This window comes from Nycticebus coucang, chromosome 10 (genome assembly GCF_027406575.1).
Source record: "Nycticebus coucang isolate mNycCou1 chromosome 10, mNycCou1.pri, whole genome shotgun sequence".
In the NCBI taxonomy this organism is placed as follows: Eukaryota; Metazoa; Chordata; class Mammalia; order Primates; family Lorisidae; genus Nycticebus; species Nycticebus coucang.
The window spans coordinates 102,417,014-102,435,393 of NC_069789.1; the positions used below are offsets into that span (position 1 = coordinate 102,417,014).

Sequence of the window (18,380 nt, forward strand, 5' to 3'; positions counted from 1 at the left end):
GATCCCAAGGCCCTTTTCCTTCTATCTTTGTTTCCTCCTCTCCTTGACTAATCTTCTTTTGATTTTTCCTCTTTCTCCTTTTGTCTCTTTTATTCTTTATTTTTCCTCACCCTGTCTCTACTCTTCTGCTTTGTTGGGTTTTTTGTTTTTTGTTTGTTTGTTTGTTTGTTTTTTCATCTTTTATTCCACTTTTCCCATTCTTTTGACTTCTTCAACCAGGTACCGCTCCCTGCTGGATAGGGCAGAAGAACGCAGACGGCGTCTGCTGCAACGTTACAATGAATTTTTGCTGGCCTATGAGGCCGGAGACATGTTGGATTGGATTCAAGAGAAAAAGGCAGAAAACACTGGTGTGGAGCTAGATGATGTCTGGGAGCTGCAGAAAAAATTTGATGAGTTCCAAACGGTGAGGAAGAGAAACCTTCTCCAGACACCTTATTAAGGGTTGTTATTGTTTCCTTTTATCTCCTATTTCTTTCTACATAAACCTTTAGTTTATTTCTCATTTGTTAAATATCCTTCCCCAAACTACTGAGAGCCCTAAATCTCTGGGTATTGTAGTTGCCAACAACTGGAGGGAAAACACAAAGAAAACTAGTTATCCTACCTGTCCAGCCTGCAGGCTCTGCCACTCCAAAATCCCATCTCCCCGAGGTCTTCAAAACTTGCCCCATACCATGCTGTGTTCCTGATGCCCACCTTGAGACCTTGAGACGTTGTGGGACTGTGCATAAATTCTAACCAAGGGGCAGAGTTTGGGGCAGAAAAGGGAAGAACATCTGACTTTATTGCCAGACAATTTCTAAGGTTTTGCCTTCCTACAGCCTTTTCATTGTCCTTTCTTCTCTCAGATTTAGCCCAGTATCTGATCTAGCAGTGAGGGCACACTCCCTATTTCCTTTCTTTTCTCTTACAATATGGAATTTTCTCTCTTCCTCTGTATGTGTGGGGTGGGGAGAACTCCCTAGAGCTGTTTCTTACAACATCTGTTAACACAGGCAGATGGTAACTCCGTTAATGCCATTCTGTGAAGGTGGAGGATTTTGTAGTGATAGAAGAGAATATTATACAGTTCAGGTGCAGATCACTCTGATGGTGTGACTTAATGCAGGGGAGATTTTAAGAAATCTAGAAAAATGGATATGCTTCATAGATACATAATAGTTCTCCTGGCAAGTTTGGATAGCCACTAGACATCAGGGCATTTAAGGGTCATCTTCTCAGTGGCAGTTTGCTGGAGAGAGGCTTGGTGTACATTACAAGTGAAGTTAATACATGTTTTAATATTTAGCCAAGGAGTAGCAGAGATGGGCCAGTAAGTGTGGTAGATCCTTGAGAAGAAAATGTACATTGCTTTGCACAAATTTTCCCATCCAGGATCTGAAGACCAATGAGCCTCGGCTAAGGGATATCAACAAGGTAGCTGATGATCTGCTGTTTGAAGATCTTCTAACACCAGAGGGAGCGCAAATCCGGCAGGTACCTAGGGCTCCCTCCACTCCTCCTCACCACCAAGTTGGGCTCTGGGAGTTCTTATTTCTCTTTAATTAACTCAACTTTATATTCTGTAGATTAGCTAAGACCTGCACAATGTAATGGCAGTTTGGCACTAAATACAGGAACAGTCGGAGATGATAGTCCAAATAACATATCCGTTTTTAAATGAACTTACAGCAGGTTTACTTATTAACATTTTTTTAGTGTCTTCTGTGATCTCACATAAGTATTCTTTGTAGAGGGGATAGAGGAAGACAAAAGCACTGGGATCAGAAAATCTTATTTACCTTCAAGAGGCAGTATTAGGAAGATTAGAGAATATGGCACTGGACATCAAGAAAACTGGGTTTAAGTGCTGGCTCTATCCTTGCCCAGCTGTGTCCTTGGGCAAGTCACTTCATTTAAAAGGGTGTCAGTTTCCTTATCCAAAAAGCAAGAGTATTGGATAGCATAATCTCCAAATTTCCTTTTCATTTTCTGTACTGGGCTTTATGAAATTGAACGTTAAGTTCTTGCCTTTCACCTCTACCCCAAAATATAACTTTTGAATTGAAATTATTTAAACTGACCTAAAATCTTTAAACTACAATAAATACTCACCTTCCCCATCACTGCCACACACACAAACAATTCTCAAATACAGGAATGCAAAGAAAATGCAGGTAAAGGAGCTTGTTCCTGGGAAGAAGTTAATAAGGAAAGTTTATGAAAGGGATAAATTCTGATAAACATGCTGAAGAAGGACAAGAATGTAGGTTAGCAGAGACAGGGCCAGGGACATTTTTGACCTGATATAGATCTGGACACATGGTTTGATAAAAGACTTAATGAACATTTGTGAACATCCAGTCTAGCTCTCTGAGTTGTCATAAACCAGCGATGATGAGTTTTCTGCTTCTTTTTGTATTGGTTGTTTTGAGATAAAAAGGGGAAGGAATGTGCAGGGGAACAATGTACTTACCCTCTAGAAAAAGTAAGGCTGTACTAGGCCATTAGGTATATTCAATTCGGGTCCCAGAAAGGTATCATGGTTGCCTTAGAGAAAGGTATCTTTTACCTGCTGAGGCAACACTTCCCAATCATTTTTCTGAGTTTGTAATGTAGACTCTGGTAACAGGTCTTGATTACTGCTCCAGGGTTGATGCTTCTACCTGAGTTTGGAGAGAAACCCCTTTCTCTGCTTGCTGCCCTAGGAAAAATGAGCCACAAACGTAAGCTTTGCAAGAAAGAAGTAAAGCTATGTAATTTCTGAAGACGATAACATAGGAATGAGCATGATTTAGATCCCATCCAGTCTTCAGACACCACCAAGGTATCTGAGCTAGTTCTCTGCCTCCAGTCTGAAGTGTCTGCCTCTTTCAGGAGCTGAATGTCCGCTGGGGCTCCTTGCAACAGCTTGCGGATGAGCAGCGGCAGCTACTGGGCAGTGCCCATGCTGTCCAGATGTTTCACAGGTAACAGTTTTCATCCTAAAACTTTGTACTGCTCTAGAGCCAACTCATAGCACCCCAAAGTTTAGTTACTGTGGTAGAATCATAGCTATTTGTGTAACCCTGCTTCCTGAGAGAGAGATGATTGCCCAATAGGAGGTCAGATTTTTCAGTAGTAGATTCCCACACGGCACACAAGATACTCCCAGACAGCCAACCTCAATTTTCTAATGCCTTGGCTTGGGTCCTGGCACATTATTAGTAGTGTGTGTCTCTTTCCATGATAGTGAAAGAAACTTGAAGTAGAAACAAGAGGTTTGAATAATTACATTTCTGAATTATAAGCAGACAGCAGAGGGCAAGAGACATCACACTGAATTTAATTGCTCATTCAACATTATTTTGTTTGATTTTCAAACTCTTGCTGACAATAAGAAATACACACAAACATACAAACAGACAAAACAAAAACCACACACCTTCACCATGTATAAATGTATTTTTAAAGATGCAGGGAAGGAAAACTGAGATGCAGATGGGTCTGCCTGTTCAATGTGGATATCATCTGTGCTTAGTGTAGCCTAAGATGGAAAGCTATAAAATATGTGTGGTTCTGCAGTCACAACACCTGGCTCAAACGTGGGTTCCACCATTTAGCAGTGGTGTAATTGTGAGAAAATATCATTTTAGGCCTCAGTTGTCTGATATATATCATGGGAATGGTAATAATAATTATATCTCTGGGAGTTGTGAAAACTAAATGAACTTTAGTGTATAGTACATTATAAAGGATGATGATGATAATGGTGGTGATGTAATGGTGGTAGTAGTGATGGTAGTGGTGATGGTGGTGATGATAATGGTGGCGATGGTGGTGGTGATTGTGGTGACATTCTCATGAGCCCTGCTAGTTTGACTTTGATATACACCCTAACTCTTAAACTCTTTACTCTCATGTGTACCAGAGAAGCAGATGACACAAAGGAGCAGATTGAGAAGAAGTGTCAGGCTCTCAATGCTGCGGACCCTGGCTCAGACCTGTTCAGTGTTCAGGCCCTTCAGCGACAGCATGAGGTCTTTGAGAGAGACCTTATACCCCTTGGGGAAAAGGTAAGATATGCCTTTGAGCTTTTTCAACTGTTTCTCTTCATTGGTTCCATTTCCCAGTCCCATACTCTTATATTCTCTTCATCTTGCATCATACTTATAAGTCCCTAAGGCAAGACTTCTAAAAGGACATGCCCCATGACCTTTATCAGGGGGAAAAACATGTCAAACTCCTATTATCTGAGTGAGTATCTTGTGTCTCTTGCCTCATTAATGGGTTCCAAGCGACCAGAATTTGTGGCAGCTAGTTATAATCCAGGAGATATAGCAAATGTCCACACCCAGGATGGTCAGGCCTCTGACCATGTTTTGTTTTAATCAGAAATTGAATAAGTTTAACCCTACCCCAACCTCTATGTGCCAGATGCACTCAGAAGCATTAAACAGGTTGATATTTTCATACAGAGTGAAAAGAAGCACAGATGATATCCATATTAGAAAGATCTTCACATGAAGCATCAGGACCTCGGGTACCCTAATAGGTGTTACCACTAACCACAGAGTCATCGATCCACTCTTTTCCACAATCTTTTTGTCTTGAAAAGAAGTATGGTAAAGTCAATTTTGACTACTTCAGCAAGTTATCATGTAGACTAAATGTTGGTAGTATTTTATATAGTAGTAAAGCACATATATCATGAATGTCCATTTTGGGAGATGAATACCAGGACTCAGGACTCTTCCTTTGCTAGGACTCAGGTGTAACTCTAGGCTAATTTTCGGAGCTCTTGAACCTTGCAGGTGACCATACTGGGGGAGACAGCAGAGCGTCTCAGTAAATCCCATCCAGATGCCACTGAAGACCTACAGAGACAGCGACTAGGGCTGAACGAGGCGTGGGATGACCTGCAAGGACGTACACAGGACCGTAAAGAAGGCCTGAATGAGGCCCAGAAATTCTACCTGTTCCTCAGCAAGGCCAGGTGAGTCTCAACAGGAAGACTTCCACCAGATGGGGTGGGTAATTGTCATGTTTGGCCCCTGAGGAGAGCTTCTAGAAGTGTTGGTACAGATGCTCTTCACTGCTAGGTGTGAGGGCACCACCATGTCCAAGGCATATTCTGGTTAGGCACAAAAATATTGAAATTAGAAGGATTGTGAGACCATATAGACCAATTAAGCAAGCTTCTGTAAAGGTATATACTGTATTTTGGGTGCTATGTTGTGGGGTATTGAGGTTTTCGTTCTATCAAAGAGGCAGAGTAGAATACAAGTAACTGTGGTAGAACATAATAAGGACTAAAACACACATCCCAGCAGACAACAGTGGGACTCCAGAGGTGAAGAGAACAGATGATGCATCATAGATGAGGTAACATTTCACTGCACCTTATCAGTCAGGATTTTAACAGAAGCAAAAACTACTCGTACCAACAGAATTGTTCAAACCAAGGCATGGGGCTTAGAAAGGTGCAGAATGTTCATGAAGTGTGGGCAGGCAGAGGGTGGGTTTGCTATGTCGGAGGGCGGAGGGGAAGGAGAAGTAGCAAGAGATAAGCTTAGAAATATTGGTACCAATTTCTACAGAATTTTCAGTGTCTTGCAGACATTATCACAATCCAGAACTCTCCTTGCAAATGTATACTTTATGGAACAATTTCTGCATTCTGTACCATCATATCAGTCTGCTGAGAAAGCAGTAAAGTTGGGAGTCTAGGAAGTGTATATCATAATGCAATGTTTTTGAAAGAAAATGTTCAACAGCTCTGGAAAACTATTGTATTTCATATACTATTAATAAATAGCACCCATACACATTCCACAAAATGGTATATTTGCATGTGTATGATTCTGAATCAAATGTTTCCTCCTTCCATTCCTTCAATATTTCAGAAGTCATATTCCCAGCCTCTGAGCAACACTAAACATGTACTTTACCTCTTAATGATACTTTTGCTTTCATTTTTTAAATAGGTATTTTGCCTATGTACTTTTCTGTGTTTTTCTTTCAACCTAAATTGTGACATCCTAAAAGGCACAGATATGTCTTTCTCACAGTGTTTAATACATACATAGCAAGCACCAAATAAAACTTAGTTGCTTAAATAAATGAATCAATAAATGATTTTTTAAAAGAAGAGATCTAACTTCCTTACAGTTAAGGATTTCTGTTAAGTGAACAAGAGTAAGTAGATTCTATATGAGATGCTTAATTTAATCATCATATATGCTTTTAACTAAATATATAGTTGATGTAATAAAATAGGCAAGCTATCCCCTGAGTTTCCATAGCAGAACATGTGTTTAATTCCCAGAAACCACTTAAAAGAAACAGTATGTACCAGTCCAAGGGACCTGAGATCTGGGTTCTAATCCGGATGTTGGTTTTTAGCTCTATCCCAGGGCAGATCCCTCACCTTCTCTAGACTGACTCCCTTATCTCTGAATGACAGCAGAAGTGCTTTACTGCCGGAATCAAAAGAAATAATAGAGATGAGATTTTCAAGTGCAAGGGATTGTTATCATTAAATGACAGAGAAAACTGCAAACCTAATCTCTGTGAAGCCTGTAAAGCTGGATAAAAGACACCATTCTGGAAATGTTTTTAGAGAGAAGAAAGTTGCAAGACATACCGCCCTCCTAGCAAGTTGCAAGGTTTTTGTTTTCTTTGGGTTTGCTTGTTTGTTTTGGTCTTGCCAATCCCAATATGCCTGTTTCCGTAGGGACCTACAGAATTGGATCAGTGGCATTGGTGGCATGGTGTCATCACAGGAACTGGCTGAAGACTTAACTGGCACAGAGATCTTGCTGGAGAGGCACCAGGTATGACTGAGAAGCCACAGCCATGGATCACTTGACCTAAAACCTCTCTCCATTTTAAAACTTTCAATGGAATTAACCTCATTGGTCTCTTCCCCCCCCCCTTTTCCCACAGGAACATCAAGCTGACATAGAGGCAGAGGCTCCCACCTTCCAGGCCTTAGAAGACTTTGGTGCAGAACTTATAGACAGTGGGCATCAAGCTAGCCCTGAAATTGAAAAAACCCTTCAAGCTGTCAGACTAGAGAGAGATGACTTGGAAAAGGCTTGGGGACAACGCAAGAAGATGCTAGACCAGTGTCTGGAGCTGCAGGTGCAGCAAACTTCCATTCGTCAGTGTATTTAGCCTCAGTCTGTTCCTTCTGGGAAACATTATGTGGTTATTATGGATTCACTAGATTGTTCATGTTTTAAATGCGGGGGCATCTCTTGATTATCTGGCATTGTATTCTTGTTTTGCGGACTTACTGTTCTTATGTTCTCAGCTCTTATTCCTGTTAGAGAAGTTAAACAAGAGAGTCCACAGTCCTTGGTGTGAAGTGGGGTGATTTTCATTTATTTACGGATTGCAGGATCAGTTGACTGATTTTTATGGTGAACCTATAAAGGCCCTGGGGCCACAAAGATAGTGTCTCTTTTGTTAAGTAGTAAACTTAGACATACAGATAGATCTGTCTAGTACAGTGAGATAATTATCAACAAAACACACATATGGATTTTTTATGCTAAACAGGAAGAAGTCATAAAAGTTTCTGAGAGAAAAGAGGGGGGTGTCATAGGTTACCCTGAAAGATAATTTTTAACGGAGTGTTAAATAATCAGCCCCTGCTCAGCAGGTGTAGGAAACAGGAACTGGTACTCCAAGAGCTGAAGATAGCTTACATGTAAGCATAAAGTGTGTGTTCAGGTAAGAGTAATAGTTTCAGAATAGCTAAGATTCCCCAAGGGTTTCTTAGAAGATGGTGAACATTGCCTGTAGGTTCCTTTTTGTCACTGTCATAGGCAGGGGGTAAGAGTATTTCTTCTGCCGCCTTGGAATTAATATACCATATGCCTCTAATTTAATTCCCCATAGTTGTTCCAAGGGAAGTGTGATCAGGTTGAGAGCTGGATGGTGGCACGTGAGAATTTCCTGAGGTCAGATGACAAGGGTTCCTTAGACAGTCTAGAGGCCTTGATGAAGAAACGTGATGACCTGGACAAAGCTATCACTGCTCAGGTAATAATAATGTAAGGATTTTATTAACAGCTATTCTAATAATAGCAGAAATCCTACACATTTGTCTGGTGTTATGATTTGGAAGCATTTTGATTTATATTTGGCTCTCACAGAAAACCCTGAGCAAGTAGGGAAGCTGAACATTTGACAGTGTCTTACCCAAGTCACATGTAGCCATTGGACTTTCTTACTTTAAGTCCAGCATGCTAAAACCTAACCTGTAGAATTAAAAGTGACTTTGTCTACTATGCAGAATTCACCCTCTTCAAGGGTCTTGGGAAGTGTCTGTTCTTTAGGGAACTCAGTACTCACGTAGCTCTTCCCAGTATACTTACTAGATCTTTATCCTCTTACTGAACTGAAATCTACCTCCCTGTGAGGCATTTGCCCTCTGGTCCTGGGTTTGACCCCCGAATCTATAAAGGATATCTCTATTCTTTTCTAGGAGGAAGTCTGAGTTTGCACCAAAGCCTAATCTTTAGGCTTCTGAGTTCTTTCCTTTTCCTTTATCTAGGAAGAGAAGATCACTGAACTGGAACATTTTGCTGAGCAGCTCATAGCTGATGACCATTATGCCAAGGAGGATATTGCTTCTCGGCTCCAACGTGTGCTAAACAGGTCAGGCCTGAGCGCTTGCATTGTGAGTAACAGAAGATGCAGCAAAATGACCCATTTTCTGTCATTGAGATGAGGGGATACTCTGAGTTTGTGTCTTTTCTAGATGCCTAAAACTATCTTGACACTTTTGGAAACTTTCTAACCTAGATTTATAAAATGAAAAACTTGGAAATTTCCTGGCTTAACCATGGCATTTTATGCCTGAAAACAAAAAAACTATGTCAGAGGAAAAGGGGAGGCTGGGAAGACTTATGGATGTGCCATCAGCACGTGGAGAAAGGGTAGGGGGCAGAGAATGATCTAGCTCCCGCCTCCAGGTGGAGGGCTCTCAAAGCACTACTGGTATCTGAGCGAACAAAGCTGGGAGACTATGCTGACCTGAAGCAATTCTACCGTGACCTCGAGGAGCTAGAGGAATGGATTGGTGAGATGCTGCCCACAGCCTGTGATGAATCCTACAAAGACCCCACTAACATTCAGGCAAGTTCAAAAGGGAATCTTGAAAACTTCCACCCTTTGCAAATTGTTGGTTGAATGGTCATCTCTCTTTGCATTTTAACACCGTCTCACTGTTGAGGCATGGGGCTTGTCCTTGGGGACTTCTGAGTCTAATGTGATGGAGGTTCTTCAGATATCACCACCACCTGGGTGAAGAGAGAAATATTAAGGCTTTCTTTCAAACATGATTTTCTTTATCTTATTCCCCTAAATAAGACAGTAATTTAGTTTCTGCATTCTTTTCAGAGGAAATACCTGAAACACCAGGCCTTTGAAAATGAGGTCAATGGCCGAGCTGAGCAGGTGCAAGGAGTCATCCGCCTGGGGAACTCCCTGATTGAACGGAGGGCATGTGATGGCAATGAAGAGACCGTAAAGGTCAGGCTTCTGCTTGGGATGAGTTTGGGACTACAAAGGCACATGAAGAGAGATCTTTCACTTCTTCAGTATTACATGGATAGCTATGCAGACTGTGTTTCATGGTCAGTAGTTTTCCATCTGATTGTTGCACAAGGAAGGAAGAAAGCAGTGATGCTTAGGTTTTATTCCTGCCATTGTACTCAGTACCTGGAATTCTAAGAAAACTTTAGACTTAATAGTTGTACATGTATCATGGTTGTTTTATATTTTATATCCTTTCTTCTGAGAGTCTTGGTAGTTGGAAGTCAGTTGCTGTAATCAGCCCAAGACCCTTTATTCAAACTTTTCCTTTCATCTAGCAATCCCTGATGTTCTTCCAGATAAAGTATAATTGGTTTGACATGCATGATGTTCATGATTTTGGTAATCCCTACATCCAGAAGCTTCCTACATTATCCTTTCAAGTAGTCCCAGGGGCCATGGACTTAAAGACGTCTAATGACCCCTCATTTTCTTTGGGTTAGGTGCAACTAGATGAACTAAACAAACATTGGGAACACCTGCTTGAGAGAACAACTGACAAAGGGCAGAAGCTCAATGAGGCTAGTCGCCAACAGAGGTTCAACACAGGCATCCGGGACTTTGAGTTCTGGCTATCAGAGGTAATTGCACCTTGAAGTGGTGAGGGGCAAGAAATTTTCATAAATACCTGTCAGATAAATGAATTTGTACCTGAACAATTTCTTTGACCTTTCTTGGGAAACGTTTGAAGACATAGCTGCTAATTTTATTCTCCTTATAGACAGTTCACCTGGAAGCTTTATTGCTTATTTCTCCTTTCCTAGGCAGAGACTTTGCTGGCCATGAAAGACCAGGCCAGGGACTTGGCTTCAGCAGGAAACCTGCTCAAAAAGCATCAGCTATTGGAAACAGAGATGTTGGCTCGAGAGGTAAATGTACCTCGGCAGAATGGAAATGTTTTTGGCTTTTCCCTATCCTGTCTTAAAATATTATTTGAAAACATAGCCTTACAAAAGTGACCTTAGTGTTCTCAAGTACTGGTCATTTTAATCAGATCAAATCTATGGGCTACAGATCCTGTATAACTGTCAGTTTTATTCAACAGTCACTAAACTATAGACTCTAAGACTCCAGGAAGTGGATCCTAAAAGCCATCTTATTTACCTTCTGACCAGTACATGGATATAAACTCATTGTCTTCCAAAGCTATATTTGATCTGGACGTTGAAAAAAATGGAAGTTTACTTTACAGAATTAGAAAGAAAAAATAAAATCTGGTGGGGGCATGTGAAATTAAGTTGAACTGTATATATATCCTGGAAACCCTGTGGAGGATTCCAGTTGCCTTCTAACATATGAATCAACAATAACTTTGTCCTGGGAAAGTTATGAAAATTATGGCAGTCATGAAAATTATGGCAGTTGTTGATTTCATACAGATGAATTTTGTATTACCAGTTTCATTTGGCAGTACATATATGCACAGAAAGTTCAGGAAATCAAATCTTGCTAGATTCGAGTCTTCAGAACTTAGCAATATTTCCTGTAACATAACTAAGGGTATGGCTTATATTGGGAATAGACACAGAAGAGTCTGGCCATGTTTTGGGCCCAGAAGACCTTATCAATAGAGTCATTCTTGATGAATATTTCATTCAATCAACCAATCAATCTCTGACTGTCAAATTCAGAACTGAGAAGGAAGACAGTCATATATGGGACAAACGATTACTTGTTACCATCTTATTTTCTCATTGAGGACAGAAGGCAAATGTGAAAAACAGGAAGAGAAACAGGACACATGAATAAATGTACAGTTTGAGTAGTCTTGCTGTCTCTATTGTTCTGTCTTCTGGCCCTTGCCCAACCTGAACATGCACTAGTACATTGAGAACTCATATTTAAATTCACTATCCTCAAAGGCAATTTATTTGACCCAGTCTCTGAACCATAACTGGCCCTCCAGTAGTAGCTGAAGTCTGGGATCCGTGTGACACCTGTACTAGACTGTTCACTGAGCACACTGGTCTTTCTAGGACGCACTCAAGGACCTCAATAAGTTGGCTATGGATCTTCTCTCGAGCGGGACCTTCAATGTTGAACAGATTGAGCAGAAGATGGATGGTGTTAATAAGCGCTTCCTGGATGTCCAGAACTTGGCAGCTGCACACCACAAGAAGCTGAAAGAGACCTATGCCTTGTTCCAGTTCTTCCAGGATCTAGACGATGAGAAATCCTGGATAGAGTATGTGCCACCAACTCACAATGTGGTGATAATCCAGAGAGTGGTTAATCTATCACACTTGTTACAATTTATGCTGAAATGAAATGAGCAATTGTTTTATGAAATTGGTATGACTTCTTCATGTTTTCTTGCTCTAAAGTTCACTGATTTTATTTCTCCCAAATTCCTTTACTGGATCCAGGCAGAGAGAGACAGGTGTGGAAAGGGTGGGGACCAGTTTACATATATGCTGGGAACAAAACTAAGAATCCATATATGTTTGTTCTAGATAGTTCACAGACTGTGTCATGCTCACAGAGACAACTGGGCACTTACAGCCTACCCAGCTGACCAGCTCACTGTCACTATTCTGTTTCTATGTATCCTAAGTGACACTGAATAGAACACCAGTACAAAGAATGTTACACAGTATCTGCCATGGTTTCTTTACTAATCTAGTTTTGCTGTAAAAAGTATGGTTAGGAAAATCTTAGAAAATCAAATTATTTTGCCTGTTTCCCATTTGGCCTGCTTCATTATGTGTCTCTTCTACAAATCTGCTGATTCTAATGAATAATCAATGAATTAGAGGAAAGCACAGGGCAACACATAGAACATTTTAAAAGCACTTAAGGAAGTAGGTTTGTCTCTGTAGTCTTTGCCTGTGCTTCATGGTGATGTTCAAACATTTTACAGTTGGAAACATCCCAGCTGCCATGGCTTCTGTCATATCTCTGTAAACCCTACTCTAGCTAAATTTTTTACTGAAATTAACAGACAGAAATAATAAAAGCCAGGGAGGTTATATACAATTTTCACATATTTTGAAAAGAGAAAGATTAGTGCATATTCTTTTTTTGACAACTACAACAACAACAATAAAAAATAGCTGGGCACCTGTAGTCCCAGCTACTTGGGAGGCTGAGGCAAGAGAAAATCTTAAGCCCAAGAGTTTGAGGTTGCTGTGAGCTGTGATGCCACGGTACTCTACCAAGGGCAACATAGTAAGACTCTCTCAAAATATAAATAAAATAAATAAATTTCAGGGTTAGTGCATATCGTTGAGCAAACAAAGAGGAGATATATGGGTAGACAGGCAATGGGACTAATGGTACAACTGTCACAGCTGCTAAGGTGGTGGAGATCAGCAGATTGCTTTAATTTGTAGGCATAAGTTACAAGTTTTGTTGAATGCCACTGATTATTTTTTTGTTATTGACACCAGGGTGTTCTGGAATTTAGCAGCTCCAGCCATGCATACACTCTTTCTATGGATTTAGTGTGTCCAAACTCCAAAGTTTGTGTTTCCTTTCCTGGTCCTAGAGAGAAGTTGTTACAAGTGAGCTCCCAGGACTATGGGAGGGATCTTCAGAGTGTTCAGAACTTACTGAAGAAGCACAAACGGCTAGAGGGGGAACTGGTGGCACATGAGCCTGCCATCCAGGTAAGAATAGTATTACTGAATCTGAAAAGAGAGAAATAATCTAATCTAGGTCCCTTCAGTTACAGATAAATAGGACAGCATTACAAGATGAATAAGTAGGGAACCAAAGTGACAGAGAGTTAGTCATGGGGTTCTCAAATGTTCTTTTCTCTTCCACATTTTGTCTCTGATAAATTTTGTCTCTGAACCCACTCTTCCCTGAAAAGAGAACTTTGAGGACCCCTGGGCATTTGTTGACAAATGGGCTACAGATTGGGACACCTGCCAAGCTGCACTTGAGCCATATGTGAAGAAGACAACCCTGGGTCTGACTTGGCAGCAGGATCCCTCTGTGGTCATGAATGATCCACAAAGCAGGTTACAGAGAGTAGCCTAGAGCAAGAGCTGAGATATTTGCCAAAATATTTGAGAAAGTTTAGCACCATAGACCTTGCCGCAGCTTTCTTCATTCTCCCAGGATTTTCAGGACCTTCCTAAATCTCGTGGAGTTTATAAACAGTCTCAAGGGTAGAAAAAGCTAGTTGCTTTGCCAGAGGACTATGGCTAAACGAGGGAGACTGTGAGGTGACATCACATGGATGCCATGTGGTTTTCAGAATGTGCTGGATATGGCAGAAAGTCTGGAAGACAAGGGTGCTGTGGGACAAGGGGAGATTCAAGAGCGACTGGCACAGTTTGTCCAACAATGGGAGAAGCTCAAAGAATTGGCCAAGGCTCGGTGAGTGGGACTTAAAGGCCGAATTCTATTGCTGGATTCCAGGTACTAGGCTGGTGTTGGGAGGATCTTAAGTGCCTACTTGGCATCGCCTGCTCTCCCCAACCACCCATCTGTCTCTTAAGTCCTTCCTCAAATTCCAGGTCTTCCATGCACCTTTCCCCCAGCCACCTTGGCCAGAGTGATCACCGCCTCTGTTCTGAACATACTTCTCCCACTCCCTTATTGCAGGTGTCTCTCATCACTCTTTCCCTATGTGTGTTGGCCTTCATGCTGGATCATTAGCCATACATGTGTTTTACTTTATCTCCCCAGTTTTAATATTATTTGAAACCCTTATTAATGAACATTTTTCCCCTCACAGTCCTATAGCAAATTTGAACCATATAGTCATATGACCAACTGTAAAAATTTCTGTCTATAGTCCTGGTTCTGTTGCCAGTAGGAAGACATTTCTTGCTAAGTAATGAAAGGGATCTAGTGATACTTTATGGGGCCTTCATCTCATAAGAAAGAAAGCAGCACTCAAAGTGCAAAGAGATAACTGCTTTGCTGCTGACATCTTCCAACACTGAAGTCTCATCATTTCCTTTTTCTTGGCCAGGGTTCTTTTCCTAGAGAGCAGATGATGGTATACAATGAACTCCTAGGGCAGGAGTCCCCTCCATCCTGCAGGATATAGGCCCTGCTGACCAATGGGCACATCCCAGACTGTGCTCAGGCCCAGTTCAGCTGTGGCTGCCTGGTGAGAAGAAGCTGGTCTGCTCTCATGAGATTGTGCCACGCCACTCTACTCCCACTGCTGACCTATTCCTTCTTTTCCTTACTGGGGCTTACCACTCTATTCTAGAGGGCTTCGGTTGGAAGAGTCCCAGGAATACTTGCAATTCATGCAGAATGCTGAGGAAGAGGAAGCTTGGATCAGTGAAATGGAAGCTATGGTTGCCCGAGGGGATTCTGGAGACACGTTGGCTGCTACTGAGGTGAGGAACAGGAAGACATGATCAATTTTCTTTTTTTTTTTTTTTTTTTATAATCACAAAATTATATTTATAACCACAAATATACCATAGCAAATATAATTTTCTACTGAAAAATATATTAGAAATCAGCATAATTAGAAAAAATAGATTAACATTTTCTTTTTTTTTTACAGAAGAGATTAAAATATTTTTATTATTTTTTTTTTAATGGTTTGTATTTTTTTTTCTTTTCTTTTCTTTTTTTTTTTTTTTATTGTTGGGGATTCATTGAGGGTACAATAAGCCAGGTTACACTGATTGCAATTGTTAGGTAAAGTCCCTCTTGCAATCATGTCTTGCCCCCATAAAGTGCAATTTTCTTGTCTTCAATCTGTATCTTTTCTGTCAGTGTTTTTACCTGTAAAATTAAAACCTGTGTCCTGGTGGGAGAAGGAGATAAGGGAAGTATTGATAATTCTGCCAGTTTCAAATATGAACCATTAAGATCTAAAGATATAAGTGACTTGCACAAAGTCATGGAACCAATCAGCCTTGAAGGCAGAACTCAATCTGATGCCATGATCTCTGATCTATGAATCAAAGACATCATGAGTAAAGGCCTATACTTATAGGTTAAAGGTTTCTTAAAGATTCCCTCAAAGCCTGATTGTATATTGATCTGGAAAACTTTTTGTCTAAACATTGGTTGCAGTATCTACAAAATATAATGTTAGGAAAAGAGCCTATAAGACAGAATAGCTCTACCATTTATAGACACCCCTTGAAATGTAGGCTTGGGTTTTCCAATAAAGAAAAGAATAAGTTCTCAATGCGATCTTGAGTTAATACCGATATTGATATCTTTTGAGAGAGAGATTATGAAACATTAATGTTTTTACCACCTTGAACTGTGCCTAGTGAACTTAAAATTTGAAATTCACCAAGAACTTTTTGTGGTGATTAATTTTCTTTTATGTAATGACATAAGGTGTCTTTGTCTTGTATCAGGGTGATGCTGGCCTTCTAAATGGTGTTTTGAAATGTTTCTTCCTCTTCAATATTTTGAAAGAGTTTGAGAAGAACTGGCATTTCTTTAAAGGTTTGGTTGAATTAATCAATGAGGCCATTTGATCCTGGGCTTTTGTTTGTTGAGGGGTTTTTTAATTTCTGTTTTAATCTCTGTACAAGTTATAGGTCTGTTCAGAGTTTCTATTTCTTCATGATTTAATCATCATATGTTGTACATTTTTAAGAATTTATCCATTTCTGGGCTAGGCACTGTGGCTCACGCCTATAATCCTAGCACTCTGGGAGGCCATGGTGGGTGGATAGCTTGAGCTCACGGGTTTGAGATCAGCTTGAGGAAAAAAATGAGACCCTATTTCTACTAAAAATATAAAAACTGAGGCAAGAGGATTGCTCAAGCCTGAGTTGGAGGTTGCTGTGAGCTATGACATGACGACACTCTACCCAGGGTAACAGCTTGAGACTCTGTCTCAAAAAAAATAGAATTTATCCATTTCTTCTTTTTATGGAATATAATGTTCATAGTAGTTTCTTATGATCCTTTTTTATTTCTGTGGCATCGGTACTCATGTCTCTTCTGAATATATTATTTGGAAATAGAAAATAAAGATATTAAAGGGACCATATTCATGCAGTATACGTACATAAAAATATAGTTGATTCAAGTACTCACTCTTACAAAATGGATCATCCTTCCAATCTCCATTTATAGTTTGTGTAAAAAGATGACATATAATAATTCATAAAATGTAATATGGCCATCTGTTTTTAAAATGGGTAACCATCTTATTTTAAGGCCTTAGACCATCATGGATAGAAAATTATTATATCTTCAAAAGATAAAATAGTCATATGAATTGTGTTTCTTCCTTTCAGTCTGGGCCGCTGCATTGTGTAGGAAAGATCTTGACGGATCATCTTATGACAAAAGGGAGGCTAAGGCAATAGGAGGAACAGTGACGTGTGAGTGGTCGTGGTGACAAGGACTGGTATAGATATTTTTCAGGAAGATACAACATAAGACAGACAAATCTCTCTCTTTATGCTTCATCCTCACTTCCTTTGCAGTCTGCCAGCTGCACAGGTGTCATGTTTCCAGAGAACAGTCAGAAACAGAGATTTGGAGTGATATTGAAAACAGCTCTGTACTCTCCTTACCCATTATTTATGCCTAGTTGTTAGTTTAATGCTAGATACAATGTTTTATAAGATTATATAAATCTCAATGAGGAGACATCTTTATAGTATATCACCTTAACAACCTCATTTCAAAACTGAAGAAGCTTAAGATCACATAACAAGATGGAAACAGTATTGTGTGTATTCCTTTGACTCCTTTCTTAAACTAAGATTGTCCTCTTTGTCCAGTAAAGAGTTCGGGGAAAGGAATTTAGAAGCATTATCCCAAAGAACGTAGGCATCAGTCTATTAATTTAGCTGGATCGAGCCTGGAGATTAGCATTACCTTGAGCCCGAAATTCAGTTGAGATACACTTCCCAGTCAGATGTTCTGACTCTCACAGCCGCTTTTATGCAGAACTTGCTAAAGAAGCATGAAGCTTTGGATAACGACTTTGCTGTCCATGAGACCTGGGTGCAAAATGTGTGTGCACAAGGAGAAAACATCCTGAGTAAGGTGAGTCAGCCCAATCCCGACTCATTATCAGTAGAAAATCATATTTAGAACTGTAATAATCCTTTCTAAGCTGCCTTTTGTTGTTGTTTTTCAAAAATAATCTTTTCAATTGCTATTTGCTAGTATTTTTTTTATTCATACACCTTTCAACTTTCTTGAAATCCTTTGGTAACATTTTTGCTGTCTTGCTTAGAACACAGTGTTTATTAAATTCTTATCACTGGCTTTGACTTGAAGTTCTTATAATCTGAAGAAATTGATTTCTAAATCTGTAGGAAGGAGGATCATAGTGAAATATTTTTGTAATGTGAAAATTATTATTTTGTTTAAATATTGTTTTATAAAAGCCTCATTGATGTAAGTGTTACATGTGGACACCTCTGTCCCCCGCGAACGGAGATGCCGCCATACCTTCCTTCCTACACCAACAAAAAAATCCATGCTTACATAGGCACACGAGAAGACCACACAAATGCTAGTGGAAATAACTAACCTTCCACATGGATAAGAAGATAATTATAAAAGACCTAGGTATATATTTGGAATGAGAGAGATAAGAGTTTCTAATGGTACTAAAGAATTCACATTATTAGCTTTGGACATTTATCAGTATATCTGTTTCTCTCCTTCTCCCTTCAACTTTGGTATTGCAGGAAGAAAGTCAGAACAAGGAGAAGATTTCTGCAAAAATAGAAGCTCTGAATGAAAAAACCCCTTCTCTGGCCAAGGCAATGGCTGCTTGGAAGTTGCAATTAGAAGATGATTATGCTTTCCAGCAGTTTAACTGGAAGGCAGATATGGTAGAGGCCTGGATAGGTATGATGTGTCAGGGCCGGGGTCCCCTGGGTGGAGAAATCCTAATG

The 18,380-nt window shown here is 40.1% G+C and overlaps 1 protein-coding gene across 1 annotated transcript in view; it reads left to right on the top strand.

Moving 5' to 3' along the window:
- SPTA1 (spectrin alpha, erythrocytic 1) overlaps positions 1-18,380 on the top strand; it is an 89,878-nt gene that overhangs the window by 49,304 nt on the left and 22,194 nt on the right. The window contains exons 23-41 of the mRNA XM_053607951.1: positions 220-406; positions 1,378-1,479; positions 2,860-2,951; positions 3,893-4,037; positions 4,776-4,957; positions 6,698-6,797; positions 6,910-7,107; positions 7,870-8,013; positions 8,528-8,631; positions 8,949-9,111; positions 9,376-9,507; positions 10,014-10,151; positions 10,335-10,439; positions 11,547-11,755; positions 13,058-13,178; positions 13,775-13,896; positions 14,744-14,876; positions 17,419-17,516; positions 18,161-18,333. Of these exons, the coding sequence (XP_053463926.1) occupies positions 220-406; positions 1,378-1,479; positions 2,860-2,951; positions 3,893-4,037; positions 4,776-4,957; positions 6,698-6,797; positions 6,910-7,107; positions 7,870-8,013; positions 8,528-8,631; positions 8,949-9,111; positions 9,376-9,507; positions 10,014-10,151; positions 10,335-10,439; positions 11,547-11,755; positions 13,058-13,178; positions 13,775-13,896; positions 14,744-14,876; positions 17,419-17,516; positions 18,161-18,333 (2,648 nt within the window). The remainder of the gene's footprint in view (positions 1-219; positions 407-1,377; positions 1,480-2,859; positions 2,952-3,892; positions 4,038-4,775; positions 4,958-6,697; positions 6,798-6,909; positions 7,108-7,869; positions 8,014-8,527; positions 8,632-8,948; positions 9,112-9,375; positions 9,508-10,013; positions 10,152-10,334; positions 10,440-11,546; positions 11,756-13,057; positions 13,179-13,774; positions 13,897-14,743; positions 14,877-17,418; positions 17,517-18,160; positions 18,334-18,380) is intronic.